The sequence below is a fragment of the Schistocerca americana genome, chromosome X, assembly GCF_021461395.2.
Source record: "Schistocerca americana isolate TAMUIC-IGC-003095 chromosome X, iqSchAmer2.1, whole genome shotgun sequence".
NCBI classification, from domain to species: Eukaryota; Metazoa; Arthropoda; class Insecta; order Orthoptera; family Acrididae; genus Schistocerca; species Schistocerca americana.
The window spans coordinates 848,444,246-848,462,292 of NC_060130.1; the positions used below are offsets into that span (position 1 = coordinate 848,444,246).

The 18,047-nt window shown below is 40.9% G+C and overlaps 1 protein-coding gene across 1 annotated transcript in view; it reads right to left on the reverse strand.

Moving 5' to 3' along the window:
• Positions 1–551: 551 nt before the first annotated feature.
• Positions 552–18,047, reverse strand: part of LOC124556713 (ER membrane protein complex subunit 7 homolog) — an 82,095-nt gene continuing 64,599 nt past the window's right edge. The window contains exon 4 of the mRNA XM_047130700.1: positions 552–868. Within this exon, the coding sequence (XP_046986656.1) occupies positions 740–868 (129 nt within the window). The 3' untranslated portion in view covers positions 552–739. The remainder of the gene's footprint in view (positions 869–18,047) is intronic.

Sequence of the window (18,047 nt, forward strand, 5' to 3'; positions counted from 1 at the left end):
ACACAACAAATAACATTGTCATAGTTCACATTTCTGCATTTATCGCACGCACATTGGAGAGACCCAAATGTACACTAATCTCTTGCCAATATGTTGGTACTTACATTCCCACATCAGAGTCACACTATGTTGCATATATGCCGTAGCAACACCCTCAAATGGGAACTATTTGATTGATACTTAAATCTCAGCAGTGGCAAACTGCCTAAATCAGTGACCTTTTCAAATGACAGAACAAGATTCAGTGGAAAAACAGTAAAAGCACATTTTGTATGTGAATGATGTTGCCTGAAAAACTACTGTTTGATCTGTACATAAGCACATGATATCTTTACAAATTCAGAACATCGGATAGCACATCGCAAAGTCCAAAGATGAGATACAAACTTTGTAACATTTGTTTAACTATTCCAAAAGTGTGTTCAGTAACTGAGAAGAAACAGAGTCTAAGGAAGGTGTGCTACAGAAGGCCCTTCCAAACTTAAGAAGGCCCTTCCAAGCTTACATTTTGTGTATAATATTAGGGCTTAGTCAAATGAAAACAAGACACGTGAAAAACTAAGTAAACTGTTTATTATTTCAAAAGTAATTGCCATAACTGTTAATACATTTATTTCACTGTAAGACAAGATGGTCAATTCCTTCTCGGAAAAATGTTGTGATTGTCGATGGAACTCTGATTTTACCCAGGAGTACACTTCTTTATCCAACACAAAGCGACGGCCATGAATGTGTTTCTTTAGGGCTCCAAAACCATGGAAATCATCTGAGGAGAGATTGGGACTGCACACAAGATGTGTAAGGTTTCCCAATGAAACATCTGCAGCATAGTCGAAACAGCCTTGGCAACATGTCGGGATGCATTGTCCTGCAACAGAATGATGCCGTCTGTCAACATGCTGCTCATTGACTTCCTGGAACATAGTTACAAAATCAAGAGGGACATAGGAGAATACGTATAGTTAGTTTCTCCATATTTCATCTCATAATGGAACTTGAAATTAAGCTACTGACACCACACAAACTCTGCTGCATACATTACTGAGATTTGCATGTTGAAGAATCTGCACAACCTGAGTAAAACCATGATAAACTTATTTATAAGTAATTCTGAAAAGCAATAAATAATTCAGGTCTCTTTTTCCATAAAGTATGTGTAATTATGTCTGTTTCTAGAAACTTCGTCCCATCTAGGGTATTGTGTCTTATCACGTTTGTAACTTCAGGATTTCTTGATAGTTTCTCTCTGAGAATTTAAGTTTAAATAAAGTAAATATTGAAGAATATCTCACTAGAGGCTTCTGATGTTTGAATAATGCACATTCAGTTTACAAAACTAATTTTTATTAATACTTTTGAATGATGTATGTCATCTGCCATAGTGATGCAGTTATGATCACTAGCTGGTGACATGCGAGACACAGGTTCGATTTTCACAACCTCTAATTATTTATCATATAATACTTGTAATTTCTAGAAGGTTCAGGAACTTCCTAAAATTGTATGAGAAGTCAGGATGTCATACACGAAATTCACAAAGTAGTTGAGGAAACAAAGTTCGACATTCTGTGCTTACAGGAACCACACAAAAGGTAGAAAAACCTCTGGACTGCCAGTTGCATCTCAAGCCATCGCATACGGTCCAAAACTGATGACAGCCATTGTCATATTTAATAAGACCATCAAGGTTCTCTACTACAGAGTGACAGCTATGTGAATGACGGTGTGTGAGGAAGAATCCAAGCAACCTGAATGCGATACAGAGGCATCAGTGGTGTTTTTATAGCTGAGATCTTCTTCTTCTCAGCACCTTCCCATTGGAGTGGGTTATGCTTTGTCCATATGATGTCCTCATACCATTGAAGTCTCCATCCTCGCATCTTCTTACTGACTGGAGCACTCCAGTTAGTTGTGGGGTCATTAGAATGCTATCCATCCAAAATCAGAGATACATCACACAATGGTTAGGCCAGTTGGATTATATAGAACAGTGAGTCACCCCATACCTAGATGTATTCAGACTCACTACATGTCATGGAAATGGAAATAATGAGCAAATCATTAGTCATTTCTCCGCTAGACCACATCAACAATACAATGATCCAACAACTAACTGGAGTGCTCCAATCAATGAGAAGATGCAAGGACAGAGACTTCAGTGGTATAAGGACATCATATGGGCAAAGCATGCCTCACTCCAATGAGAAGGTGCTGAGAAGAAGATCTCAGCTATAAAAATAGTGCAATACTATAATGAACACGTGACTTGCGTGGAGGTTCTGGTGGTCATGAGAAGTTTTATTTTTATGTCAATGTATTTCCAGTCCACTGATGTTATAGATCGTTATTTAGAACAATTTAAAGACATTAGTGACTTTGCCCAAAGGAGGCCACTAATCTATACTATGGACATGAATGCTAAATCACCTTTATGGCGAAGTTCAGTGCAGAATGAAAGAGACATAATACTACAGGAAACCATAATGGAATTAAATATGGAAGTGGCAAGCAAGTTGAAATCCACCTACATATGAATGTAGGCCTGGTGTGCAGTCAAATATAGACATTACAACAGTTAATGAAAATGCAGCCGGGACAATCACAACATGGAAAGATGAAAGAGGCCACACCATGAGTGACCACAACATTATCTTTATAGTTGACTACTGTAGAAATGAGCTCAGAGATGATTATACATTAAACACATTAAATACACATTATAACATTAAAAAAGCCAATTGGAACCATTTAAAGGAGCATTTTCCATTGTCCGGGCCTGGTGGAAGTTATGTTGTGGATACAGAAACTCGATGAATTTGTCACTGCATTACAAAAGAACATGAAAGGGGCAATGCCGGTCATTACATCAATGGATTGGAGTTCATAAGTACCAAGGAACAAGGGTCTCCAAAGACTGAGAACAGAAGTCAGAAGGGCTAGAAGATTCTACCAGAGAGACTGCACTGTGGAAGAAAGAGCTCACAGACTGAACAAATAAAGGGGCCTTAATCTGCAATTTAAAGACTACCTGCAGCAGGCAAGAATGGAGAACTGGAACAGATTCATGGCACAGAAACTGCATCTTGACCCACACAAAATCATCTGTCAAAAGATAAAGTCTTTGACAATGTTATCAATTCTCAAATCAGCAGAAGGTAGCATAGCAGAAAACTGGCAACAATCTGCACAATTACTGATGGAAACTCTGTATCCAGACGGCACTGGAGACGACAAATTTGATGATCACATTCAACTGTAGGACAAAAGTGGGGAAGTATATGATGGAGATGGGATAGTTTGTCATTTTCGGAAGAGGTGGCGAGGAAATAAATCCTGAAACTGTGAAGGTATAAATTATCTGGTCCTGATAGCATTCCTGCTGAAGTTTTACATGCACTTCATATGCATATTAGTTGATATCGGTGCCAGTCATATAATGTATGTTTTTTCACGATGAAGAATACCAGATATTTGAAAGAAAGCAAATGAGATTATTTTGGGACAGGCTGGAGACAAAGATCCCTCCGCTCCAAAGTCCTGTAGACTGATTTGCCTTCTCTATACCCTAGGGAAAGTGCTGGAGAAGCTGATATGTGGTAGACTACAGGAAAAAGGACTTTCTCATGGAATGATCTCCCAACAGTATGAATTCAGAAGTGGGAATTTAATAAAAGACACTGTAAATGAAGCAACAAGCCTTGCAAAAAACACTCTGCATAAATATGTTGTAGCCATAATGGTGGACATTGCTGGGGTTTTGATTACTTATTACTTATGGTGGGCACCACCTTTTGACCTCCTGAGGGATTCTGACTGTCCACAAGTATTATACAACAATTTTAAGAACTATTGGCAAAACAAAGAAGCGATTCTGCATGTCCAGGATATACCCTTACAAAAGAAATTTTGAAAGGTTGCCCACAGGGTTCTGTATGTGGCACTGTCTTCTGGGCTCTAGTACTTGATATAGTGTTAGGAAAGCTACAGGATAACAAAGCAGTCATACGTGTAGTGGTATATGCCAACAACCTGATGATCCTTGTAAAGGGAAGCTCCAGAAGCAGCCTGAAAGTTGGATCTAACATAGTCCAATAGTTACTTCAGTGGTACAAAGGAGTTAAAGTATATGTTGCACCTGAAAACACCATGCACATGTTGTTAAAAGGGAACTTTTTGAGAGACTCAATCATGAAATTAAGCAGCTGGTCCGTAAAGAAAAGTCAGTCACCATATATCTAGGCACCTTCTTGGATGAGCAACAAGATTATAAAGTACATATTGAAGAAATGAGCAAGACATGCAGGAACATGACGAACAAAATTAGTAATCTAGCTAGTAATAATTATAAACTACCAATGCTAACAATAAGACCCCATCATAATGCTAGTCTAACTGAGACCATGGGATACTGTGCGAGTTCTTTGGTGCACAGATATCAGCTCGTAACACCAGCACGGGTAATTTACAGGGTACAATGTGGAATACTTCTTTGGTTGCAAGAGCTTTTGGTACTGTGTCAAATGTGGTGTTGCAACTAATACTTTGGATAGAATGAGTTCGAGTCTTGGTCCGGCACACAGTTTTAATCTGCCAGGAAGATTCAATACTTTGGATACTTCCACTAGATTTCCAGGTACGAAGAAAAGTCATGCTGTATTGGCTGAAATAAGAGCATCATCATAAAGTACAGAATTTAATAAGAATACAGATCACAAGTATGCCACAAATTTACAAACACATCTACCTGTGGCACAAATGATGAGATGTTGCTCAAACAGTGAGACACATATGATTTTCTCCCTAAAACAGAGACTGGAAATGAGGCACCTGAACACTTCAAGAGACTTGACTTCTCGACAGGTCATGGGCTACATGCCATCTACTGGCACATAAATGGGAGAAGAAAAACTTCTGAATGTGTCTGTGGTGAAGAAGGTGTGCCAGAACATAGAAGATGTCTGCTGTATGCTGATGTTGCTGACACCGATCATCAGAAACTGAATTGGCGCAAAACACTCAATGTCAAGAAGATACTGCATTGCAAGACAAAATGGAGGATCCTAGAAAATATCACCAACACTATTTCAAGGACAGTTTGGGTAGTGCCCCAATAGTAGAATGAGGTGCAATTCAGTGAAGACAGCCGAGATCAACAGCTGCAGCAGACGAACAACCAACAGTGGATACATTGTGATCACCACCACAGAACCTGAGTGGAACCACAGCTATGGGTCATGTATAATCACCCAAAGAATTAGAGCCTGGGAGTCGTGTATTGACATGTACCTACAAACCGCACTGCCCCACTGGCAACAATGATGCTCCCTTGGAACAACGGAGCCAGCAGACAATGGAAGAGGCAATTCCCACCACAATACCTTCCACAACACCCAAAGAACTGGCAGGTTTGGTCTGTGGACTGAGTAGTGATGGAGTGCATTGTGGAATGTGGCAGACAAAAAAACTATTTGAATTACATATAGCATATACTACTGACAGATAAGACAGAAACAAGTAGTAGGACAATAATAGGGGTACATATAGTTATGTATGATAAAAAGTTTAGTGTTCACTGATAGTGGAAAAAGTTATGGTGATTGGAAGCAGTATTGTGCTAGCTTTAAAAGTGCATTTTGTATCTTTAGATGCTGATGTAAAGGAGGAAAGGGGGGGGGGGATGACTAGTTATAATAATAATTTAAATAGGAAAGAATCCAGCCTTTGTTTAAATTGTAGGTAATAGGCTACATTGTAATAAATAAATACTTCCTTGTGAATGAAATACAGGAATTATACACTCTTTTTGTGTGCACTGCTAAGGCAGGCACTTCATTTCTGTCTTTACTTGTGAACTTAACAAATGTGTTTTCATTGCAAAGTTTTAGTTCTTGTTGAGGTCCCTGGGACTTTATTCTGGATTCTAGAAGGCACCTGGCAACTGCAGATGACAACAACTGTACGATGGATATTGCTATACTTTGGTTGAGGTCCTTTCCAACACAATGCATTCTTACCTGCCACCATACTGAGGTTTCATCCAATTGCCCAGATGCCAAAATACAGATAACTAAATAATGTGGCTGTCTATGGAGATTAAGTTGCCGTCAACAAAAATCCTTTGTGGTCAACAGTTGCCAAGTTGTCAGAAAAATTATGAATCTTCCTAAACTGTCCTGATACTAGCCAATTCTGGAGTGCTGTTTTCTGCTTATAATTGTCAGATGAAGATGATTATATTCTGAGATTCATAGGCTATTGTACTGAAGCTTGCAAGTGGAAAATAAATCTAGCCAACAGCAGGGGCACAACTACAGTCACTTAGCCCCTCTGTGATTGTTGGAAGTCAGCTGACTTCATGCTGCTCTGGAATGTTTACGCTTGTTGACAACCTTAACCTACATAATAGTATTGTGTGCCTTAACAATAAGTAGCCGTATGAATATTATGTTGATCCGTGTGTGCTGTTGTGCATAGTGACTGTTAATACTACTAACAAAAATGAGCAAGAGGCTGTACTTGGTCCTTTTAGTGACTCATCATCAACTTTGGTGTCACTTCTGCAATGCATTAACCCATTACATGTTTATTTCTTTCATAAACTATAAGCTGTCTACTCAGGGAGGAGGAGAGGGGGCTTGTCACAGCAGCCAGTGTGCTATGAGCCGACTGCAAGCTTCTCCTCCCAACAGCCTCTGCTCAGGGGCCAAGTAAAAGTGTGCAATCAGTATGTGAAGTGCAGTCCCCCTTCCTCTTCCTCCTCCTTCTCCTCCAAAATTAAAACTTTTTCAAAGGTAGTCTACCTTTGTCTTTAGCAGCTCCATAACGTGAAAAATAATCTTACCAATATTTCTAGTGTATATCAATATTTGAAGTAACTATTAGTCCCTATATCATATCACATAAAACATACTGTACATTACCAAAGGTGAGTTTTAATGAAATGAAACATTTTTTTGTGAAAACCTGCATTGAAGTAATCAGATAACCTTCTTTACAAGACAATCCTCTTCCATCCAAAACAAAAACATTACAAATTAATTAATTAAAACACAGACTATTGACACAAGAAATTAAATACTATCTAACACAATACTGTAAAACAAAATGTAAATGAAAAGTCGACTGAAAAATGAAATACATAAATATGAATATGTGTGTTAAAATATATGGAAAATTGTCCATTATTTTATGAAAATTAACATTCCATGATCTTTCATAAGTTAGTCATAGTGTTGACAGAGGAGAAAACTGTTCTTGATTCATTGTAGAAAGCAGTACTTTTTGTTACTTTTAGCTTGCAAAAATAACATTCAGGTTTTGCAACAGTCACAGGTGGTGGTGGTGGTGGTGGTTACTTGGGTTGACGGGGTGCTTGACATCATGGTCATCAGCGCCCTGATGAAAAGTCAACATGCAAATCTCACGGGTGGGGACGAAGGCTATCCCCACATGCGGAGCAATTTATAACGTATTAAAGTCTGACGCCCTTCCCCACCAATATAGTCACAAGTAATGTTGAGTAGGACAGCCGATCATAAGTCAAGGGGACTTCATACGTTTTACTATTAACAGGTCTGCTGCATTTTGTGCACCAGGCTGTTTAGATTTTGTATTTTAGATGAAGTTCTCACTACCATAACCTCTCAAGGCAGCAGAGGAGAAATGTCAAGGGAAAATGTCCTCAGTAATGTCATTTTTAACATCTTTGTCACATGTGGTACATAGGGTCTATTGTTTTTACGCATCAGTAACTTGTTTCATTCCATTAAGCCAGATAGAGTACAGGAATGAAGTTGTGCAAGGAGGAAATATTACTCCATATTGCATAGGTTGATACCAATGTGCTTCCCTCAAGAAAAGTGATTTTTGTATCTGTTAGATTACAGAAGTGGTTTGTTGGAATTCGGTTTTCAGTGAGCTGGAACATGCATTACTTATAAAATAGCACTTCACTATTACACAAAAGGCACACTCATTTGGCAGGTGATGCATAACTTTTTGTTGCATGCATATAGGACCAAAAAGATAGAAAATCACGTGAGACTTTATTTGGTATCAAAAAAATAATTTGATTCTGAATTTTGGGATTTAGGTACTTTAGGCTGCAATGTGTGTTACGTTGCAGCTATATTTTTTATATCTCAATAATATTGATCCAATGAAGGCAATGCTGAATTGCATCACAAGGAAAATTTAACACATAATCGTGATATATACAAAAATAGTATGCACTAAAAATGATTGCTAGCCTCTTTACAGATTTACTGTCCTGCAGTGCAAGTATAAATAGTAAAACAATTGAAGAGTTCATTGATGATGCTTTTACTTTTTAATTGTTTAACCCACTGGCATGTACATTCGGCTGCAGGTTTCAAGCCCGTTATTACATTGCAGGCTGTGAGATGGGCTGAGCAGCTACAGCTGCTTCTTGGTGTTTCTTCTTCTCTCTTAACAGATGGCATAAAATGTTACATACCATTGGAAAGCTGAGAAATCGATATATTTAGTGGTGTATAGCAGACTCAATTTCTTTTGATATTTTGTCATATAAGCAGTTGTTTTCAGGTATTGTTAGGATTACAGCCACTGCTGCCGCGGCTAGTGCCAGAACACAAATCCAAACGTCTCTGTTTCAATCCGCAGATTTTTATGTCACTTATCACTTCCTCCACTTTTGGCAATGATTGTTGGTGTGAAAAATGCTGAGTTACACTGATCCAAATTAACATGTAGGTCCCCATATCGTATAAGGGGCTGGGCAAGTCAGTTCAAAGATTGCTCTCCCCCCTTGGCCAGAGCATATCACTTCCAATGGGACCATGCCTAGTCAAGCATTGTAGTGTTTAAACCAATCTTTCAATTGGTAACAACTTTACGTACCCCTTCTTGTACAAGTTCACGTTACCAGCAATTTAGCACATTTCCTCATTTTGCAGTACAATCATCATGGAATGGGAAAAAAGCAAACTGTGGACTTTTGCCATAAAAGTGCCAGGAAGCAAAGCAAAGTATTATGTCTCAGTCATTCAGTCAGAGGATAGTCTACAACAAATTTGAAAAAATAGTCCACAACAAATTTGAAAAAATATTTACTAAAAAAGACTGACCACCCTATGGAAGTTTACTTCTATCAGAGCTGCAACCTCTACCAGTTTCTACATTACCACTACAAGCAGCACTCTTTGTTGCATCCAAGCTATGATAAAAGACCTACCCATAACGGCACTTAACTTTCACAACTATGATATCAAATCTGACATCAAAAATAACTAAGGGTGAGAGAAGGGTCAGCAATGAAATACAACACTTTGGACAGAAAGTTTGTGTACTACAAACACCATTGTACAGCCGGAATAGAACTGATCATCTGGTTGCAGAATGAAGCTACTTATACAGACATTGAATACTGTAGAATACACAAACATAAGACATTTCAAGAACCTTCCAAAAATGGTAAGTACTATGTAACAAATAATTGCTCAAGGTCGGGTTTGAACGTTCGACTTGCAGCAAGCCATCCAGTGACGCTACCCACTGTATACACTACATCTCACAGCATTGTGCGCTCTCTCTCTCTCTCTCTCTCTCTCTCTCTCTCTCTCTCTCTCTGTCTTTCATACAGAGGACACCGATGACATTCCTGCACTTTTGCCTTCTTGATGAAGGATTATAATCCTTAACATCATATTTGATGTCCAAAAAGCAATGACAGACACAATATGGCCCAAAGTAGCACTCGGCTGACTTTTCCTATAGTCCCACTTTCCACACATATGTAAAAATCAATACCAAATCTCCTGAACCATATCTCACTGGCTAGTGCTTGGCATTGCAGAGGTCTACGTCTTTCTCCTGGGTATCCAGAGTCCATATGAATGCCAGCTGCCTTGCTTTATCAGACCCGGTGAGGAGGTGTTTCACATAGTTATCCTGAGTATCGACCAGCTGTAATGCGAACGGCTTATCCAATGTCATTTAAGCCTTGCAACTGTGGAACAGAAAAAAAAGGTTTTGATGTTGTATGCAAATGTCATGACAGGCATCTGTATCCCAATCTTTCTGTTTGACATCAAAGGACAATGAGAAATTATCTGTCAACATCTTTTTAAAGCTTTCTGTTAGGCCATTTGTCTGTGGATGGTAGGCAGTCATCATCCTGTGGAGAAGTTACCTCTGATACTAATCTCAAATGGAAAACTTTTTCAAAAACAAAAATCATCTCAAGTGTTGGTTGTGCTCCAAAATGGGGTCTTCTATAAGGAACTACTTAATTTTTGGAGCTTCAGCAGTTAGCACAGCTTTGGTGACAGCATAGCAGATGTGGTAGTCAGTGTAAGCTATTAGCCATAGATTCCTGTTTGCCTACTATGGGAAGGTCGATTTCAAATTGATGGAATGGCGCTGCTGCAGGTGGGATTGGTACCAGATGCTCTGGAGGCAATAGCAACATGTGATTCCTTTTTTGGCATTCCTTACAGTGGCTCACATGGTGTCTAACAAATCAGTAGAAACCTAGCCAGTGGTACACAATCTGATTCTGTTTAGAGTCTCCACAAATCCGAAGTGACCAAATGTTGTAGAGTTGTGGAAACACTTGAAGACAGCTTGCCACAGATGATGTGGGATTATGGGCAACCATTCCGCCCCATTGGCTCATACACTGAAGAGTCAAAGAAACTGGTACACCTGCCTAATATTGTGTAGGGCACCCGCAAGCATGCAGAAACACTGCAACACGATGCGGCATGGACTCGACTAATGTCCAAAGTACTGCTGGACAGAATCAACAGCACAAATCCTACAGGGCTGTCCATAAATCCTTAAGATTACAAGGGGGTGGAGATCTCTTCTGAGCAGCATGTTTCAAGGCATCACAGATATCCTCAATAATGTTCATGTCTGGGGAATTTGGTGGCCAGCGGAAGTGTTTAAACTCAGAAGAGTGTTCCTGGAGCCACACTCTAGCAATTCTGGATGTGCGGGGTGTCACATTGTCATGCTGCAATTGCCCAAGTCCGTTGAAATGCACAATGGACATGACTGAATGCAGGTGACCAGACAGGATGCTTATGTACGTGTCACCTGTCAGAGTCATATCTAGACTATTCAGGGGTCCCGCATCACTCTAACTGCACACACCGCACACCATTACAGAGCCTCCACCATCTTGAGCAGTCCCCTGCTGACATGCAGGGTCCATGGATTCATGAGGTTGTCTCCATACCTGTACATGTCCATCTGCTAAATACAATTTGAAACAAGACTCATCTGACCAGGCAACATGTTTCCAATCATCAACAATCAAATGTTGGTGTTGACGGGAGCAGGTGAGGCGTAAAGCATAGTCGTGCAGTCATCAAGGGTACATGAGTGGGCCTTCAGCTCCAAAAGCCCATATCGAAGTGTTTCCTTGAATGGTTCGTTCACTGACACTTGTTGATGGCCCAGCATTCAAATCTGCAGCAATTTGCAGAAGGGTTACACTTCTGTCACTCTGAACGACTCTTCAGTCATTGCCGGTCCTGTTCTTGCAGGATTTTTATCTGGCTGCATCAGTATCAGAGCTTTGATGTTTCACCAGATTCCTGACATTCACGGTACACTTGTGAAATGGCCGTACAGGAAAATCCTCACTTCATCACTACCTCGGAGATGCTGTGCCCCATTGCTCGTGTGCTGACTATAACACCACATTCAAACTCAAATCTTGATAACCTGCCATTGTGGCCACAGTAACCAATCTAACAACTGTGCCAGACCCTTGTCTTACACAGGTGTTGCCGACCGCAGTGCCGTATTCTACCTGTTTACATATCTCTGTAATTGAATACAGATGACTATATCAGTTTCTTTGGCACTTTAGTGTAGTTTCTCTTCTGCAATGCTAAATTTATTACTTATTATTCTTTTTGTTCAGTTCCTCCTCATCCAAGGCTTCTACACTTTTCGGCAGTGGTCACAGAAATGTCATTTAATGCAGTGATGACTCTGATTTTATCAACACAGCAGTGTTCTGTCAAAAGATTGCTTGAAAGGCAGTCAGCATCTTAGTGTGTGTGTCTACTTTTGTATACCAAAGTGATGTCCCATTCCTAAAGCCTCAGTGCCCATCCCACCGGTTGACCCAACAGGTCCTACAGGTTTGTCAGCCAGCAGAGGAAATTGTGGTCCATCACAACAGTAATTGGTTTGCTAAATAATTGCAGCCTGAATTTGTTGATGGCCTGAACAACTGCATGGCACTCTTTCTCAGTTCATCTCAGACTACGAGGGTACACTGGAAGAACAAACTAACATCTTTTCAGTGTCTTCCTGAATTTCCACTAGTACCGCCAGTATCCCATAATTCCTAGTGTCAGTGTGAAGGTCTATCTAGGCATTCTTGTCATACAATACTATGATTGGAGATGTTAGCACCTCCTTAAGAACAAGGAAAGACCCTTCTTTCATCTCGTTCTGGGAATATATAATGTCTTCCTTCAGTAGTTCTTGCAAGGGTCATGCAAAGAAAGCCTTTATCAATCATGGCTGGTATATAGGAGTACATTACAAGAAGAAGCACATCACAAATATGCCGAGAGTCAGAAAATGTGTGTCTGCTCGTATTTTCTCTGCATCATGGCAGACTCAACTGCCATTCACAAGATGACCAAAGACTTATCTTGGGCAGTGTAGAGGCACTTATTGGGATTCAGTTGGAGGCCTGCCATATGGACACATTTCCACCCAGTAGTCATGCAACTTAGATGTTCTTCAAATGTGTTTGAAAAACAACACTGTTATCCAGAAAACAAAGAGAAGTTGGACATTTAAGATGTTGAAAAGAATGTCCCATCATACACTCAAACATGGATCAACCATAACGCAGTCACAACAGCATAACTTGAACTCAATAAGACTGTCAGGAGTTATGAAGGCACTCTTTTTCCAGTCAGCCTCAACAACCTTAATTTACCAGTCCCCTGTCTGCATATCCACAGCCGAGACATACATACTTCTTTTCAATCAGTCTAGTATGTCACCAAGTTGTGGCCATGAGTAGAAATCTTTTTTGTGATTTTGTTCAGTAGCTGATGTAGGAACACTATGTGCCATCATCCTGCTTCACAAGGACACTCTGAAGACTCAATGATGTCAACCTGCAGATCATCTCCACTTCCTCCTGTATTATCAGTCATTCAGGTGGTGACACCTTATATGAGTGCTGGCTAATTGGTGGATGATCCCTACTGTTGATTTCCCATGGACCCCTTAGTCTGTCTTCTTCCACTCCTGATTTGAAAGCATCCGAAAAATGACACAGAATGGCTAACTCTCACTGACGTTGTACCTATCTCAGGCCAGATCTACTTGTGATGCCTGCAAGGAGTCCCCTCCAAGCATAATCTTACGACTACAATCTGTCAGAACAACAAACTCGAAGGACTGTGTTCAGTCATTGATAGTTATACCTGCAATACACAATCCTGTCAGTTGGAGTATTTCCTATTTTTTACCTTCAACATGATTGCTGTCATACCAAAGAACTTAGTCTTTAGCTGGTGATGATAAGACTTCATCATCACAGAAGAAGTGGTCCCCGAGTTGACTAGTGCCGGAGAGATTGGCCGTCTATGACGACATGGATGAGATTCCATCATCTTGGTAAATGCCATCCATGGAGGATTTTCGCCTGTGGCGAACTCACCTCCACTGGTCGTTGACTGACTAAGTTTTCCTAAATTCACTGACTAGATGAATGGTTGGTACCTCTGTATTGTGTGTTGGGGAATGACTTTGTCCAGAGTACTGCAATAGCCTTCGCCCCACAAGTTGGCTATAATCGTCTGCAAACGACTAGAGCAAATAGGACTGTGGTGATGGTTGACATCTAGCGGTGTAACAGTCTTATTTCTCTGCAGTCGTGTACAATGTGTCCAGGGTGTCCACAGTGAAAATAGACCACCATCTTGTCCTCAGACTTACAAATGTCTATTCTTCTGTGGGGCATTATACTTGGCAGAGAAGCTGGTTGTGTCTGCATTGGTTTGATGCTGGGTTGTCGTTCGACAGTTGTGGCATTGCCCCAATTGATCCAGGCTCATTATGTCCCTGGTTGACAACAGCCTGTATTGAGAGGATAACTATCAATTATAAACAACAGTCCTTCAAACTTGCCATTTAAACAGAATGAAGACATAATGTTATCACTGAATGTGACTTCTTGCAGGCATCTCGAGCAGACAGACAGTGGAAGACAGGAGCTCCAGGGACATTTATCTACCAATAAAGAGAGATTTTCCCACCATCACTGAGATAACTTCTAGACAACAGTCTTGACACTCAGTTAAAACACTGACTACCAAAAGGCTGCTTTGTTAAACTGTGAAGCTCCAGTCACGTGCAAAAAAAGTCAAAAGCATTCTATAGGCTAGTACATTTGTAGACATCACAAGTGGGCGAGGAGAGCTCTGAATATTCAATTGCCATGAACAGCCACAATTCATATATAGCAGCATGTGCATATGGACAGCTGAACCACTTCAGAAGGGTCATATCACGGTCTTCCATGGAGAATCATGTGATGCTACCACCACACACTACTGATTATCCACTGAGGAATCAATTACCCAGCCACAAATAGAGCCTGGATTCACTAACGAAGGTTGGTGAATGTCATCCATTCTACATCAACTTTTGTGAAACTTATAACCCAGAAAGGAGACAAGGCACGCCAAGTGACCCTATGTGAAACACCATATCAACACTGGGGGTCATCTCTCAATCAGCCTGAAATTATATGAGGAGAGTCTAGCTGAATGACAGACAATTCAGCAGTGGAGAAGATACTGCAAGACATCATCATTCAACTGTCAAAAATCTGTGCTGATTACTGCTGGTTGAACCAAACCATCATAAAAGATTTATACCCATTGCCAAAAACCGATGAAACTTTGGACTGCCTGAAGGGAGCAAAGTATTCTCCACTATGCACCTGCAGACTGACTACTAGCAGATAGAGACTGACACCGCTGACTAGGAAAAAGGCTACTTTCATAACACTTCTGGCCTCTAAGACTATAAAGCTTTGCCATTTGGCCTGTGCAATGCTCTAACCATCTTTCAACGCATGATGATCAACCTCCTTCAATATCTTAAATGAAAGACGTGTCCTTGTTATCTGGATAACATTGTTTCTTCAAAGATACATGGAGAGCATCTAAGCTGCTTCACAACTGTGCTGAAGTGCATCCACGATTCAGGTATTCATCTGAATCCGAGAAAGTGGCTCTTTGTTATCCAAGAACATTGAAGCAACTAGTCATTGAATATGGAGTCAGTCCTGATCTAGAAAAAGTAAGAGATATAATAGATTTTCCAACTTCTCAGTACATTCATCATGTGAGAAGCACCTTCAGAATGTTTTGATCCTAAACACAATTCATACACACGGTCTAGTCACATTAATGTGATCACTGGGAGGGGACACAGAAAACAGTGCACTTGTCATTATTGTGCGAAAATGGAGTGATGTATCTGATGTCCAAAAAAGCATGATCATTGGCTTTCGGGTCAGTGGTGGAAGCATTTCCAAAAGGCTAAGTTTGTAAAACTGTTCATGTGCCACTGTGGTTAAGGTATACCGTGCATGGCAAAATAGCACTATCCAAAATGCTGCTGAGGTAACTGTGGTGCACCATGGGCTACAGATGACAGTGCATGCCAGTACCACAACTGGATGTCCATTGAATGGTGATGGGTGGCCTTTTCAGATGAATCACATTTTATGCTCCATCAGAAAAATGGCTGTAGGCATGTAAAGTATGAAATGTTTGACATCGAACACCCTGCAACAATTGTCAGAAGTGTCCATGCTGCAGGAGAGCTTTATGGTCTGAGGAATGTTTTCATGGCATTCCCCGAGTAATCTCATTATTCTGGAAGGCACAATGGCTAGACACTAGTATGCATCTATCCTTGCGGACCATGCCCACCCCTCTATGCAGTTTGTTTTTCATTGGCACAATGGCTTCTACCAGCATCACAATGCAACAAGTCACACTCCTTGCTATGTACATGGTTTGAAGAGCACCAAAATGAGTTTATCGTACTCCCCTAGCCATCAAACTTCCTGGATTTAAAGAGAATCTGTGAGATCACCTGTATAGGGCTGTACAAGCCATGGATCCTCAACTGAGAAACCTAGAGCAGCTGGCCAGGCACTGGAGTTGGCATGGCTCCATCCCTGTTGGTACCTTCCAGACCCTCAATGACAACCTTCCTGCATATCTCATAGTGGACTGCACCGCAAAAGGTGTTACATAAGTGTGACAGGAGGCAGTGTAGGATTTAAGTTGCAAGGCACAGCCATTACAAATACTGCTGCAGTGGGATGTTTTTGGAGGAAAGATATGTCCGTATCTTTAAGGAGGTGCTGTCATCTTCACTAGTCCTGGAACATTTTGTTGAGAGTGACCAGACAGAACTACACACTTATGCTGCTGGTTATGGGACAGGTGCAGCTCAAGTGTAAATCCAGGAAGCCACAGAAAGATAGATGGTTGGTTGATTGGGTTGGGGGATTAAGGGACTAAATGGCAAGGTCATCTGTTCCTCAATCCAAGCATGATGCATCCAGATGTAGAGTCATAAAATGAGAATGTGACCTGATCTGGTTGGGAGATGCATAATGGTAAAACAGAATGGTAAAACCCAACGGTGAGGTCATCAGCGCCCTTACACTTATAAAAACAAACAAATGTGGAGATGAACTAAAAGTGTTGTACGTGCCTGCACTCAAAATGACCACACAGTCACTCTGTATCACATACACTCTCACATGCACTAAAATCAATTAGGAGGGAAGAGAGCTAATCGAGAAATTAAAACACAAAGAAAAGCAAAACACAGAAGAACTAAAAGAAAAGCACAGGGAAATGTGACTGGCTGACCACTTACAAAAATTTAGGGTGAACCAGCCACCTTTGACACATTATGAACATCTCCCTAAAATCTTGTTAAAGCGTTGAACAATTCACAAAACTTTAAAACCCTAACCACATTCGTTTCATCATTACATAAAATAGATGGCAGATCCACCAACCAATCCACTGCAGTGTGCTGGTTAGCAAATAAAATGCAATCCAATACAATGTGGGGCACTATGATCTGCACGCCACAAGAACCACACATTGGAGGGTCCTCTTGCCGGTGTAACAATCCATCTGTCATTGGGCTGTGGCCTATGAAAAGATGAGTAAGAATGACCTTGTCCCATCGACATGGCTGGAAGGAAGTGCTCCATGGCCGAGTTCTGGGCTTGATGACATGGAGCTTGTTATTGGTCACTGCCAGCCACTCGTCTTCCCATTGACACACAACTTTGTACCTCAGCAGCAAGGTGATAGCATGCAGGGGGATAGCACATCGAAATACCAGAGGATCAAGACATGCCTCCTTGGCTGCTCAATCCACCCTTTCATTCCCTGAAACTCCAATGTGACCAGGTACCCAGCAGAAAGACACCTCCTTCCTCAGTCATCGTAGTGTAGGAAGGCATCCTGAATATTCTGCGTTACTGTATCTGCTGGGTACAAACGTTAGAGAGAGTAAAGGGCACACACAGATTCTGAGCAGATGAGAAACCTAACACTGGGAGAACATCTCATCTGTTCCGGTGCTCGCAAGATTTCATATAATTCTGCGTTGAAGACGGTAAATTCTGGAGGCAGTCTGACCTTGAAGACACGATCTGGGAAAATGATAGAGCAACCAACAGAGTGCCCTTGCTTAGACCCATCCGTGAAAACAGCAACATGGTCGTGGTACTCAGATAAAATATCAGAGAATATCACATTAAAAATGGAAGCAGGAGTGCTATCTCTCCTGTATCACACCAAATCTAAAACCACTCTGGACTTCTCCAGTGACCAGGGTGACAGGCAGTTAAAACCTTGGATTTGAGGACTCCACGCTAAGTGACTCCAGCACATGTTGCACACAAATCCTGAGTGGCATTGTGGTTCGTGGACAGTTGGACGAAAGGCGTTCTAGAGGTGGACGAGCAA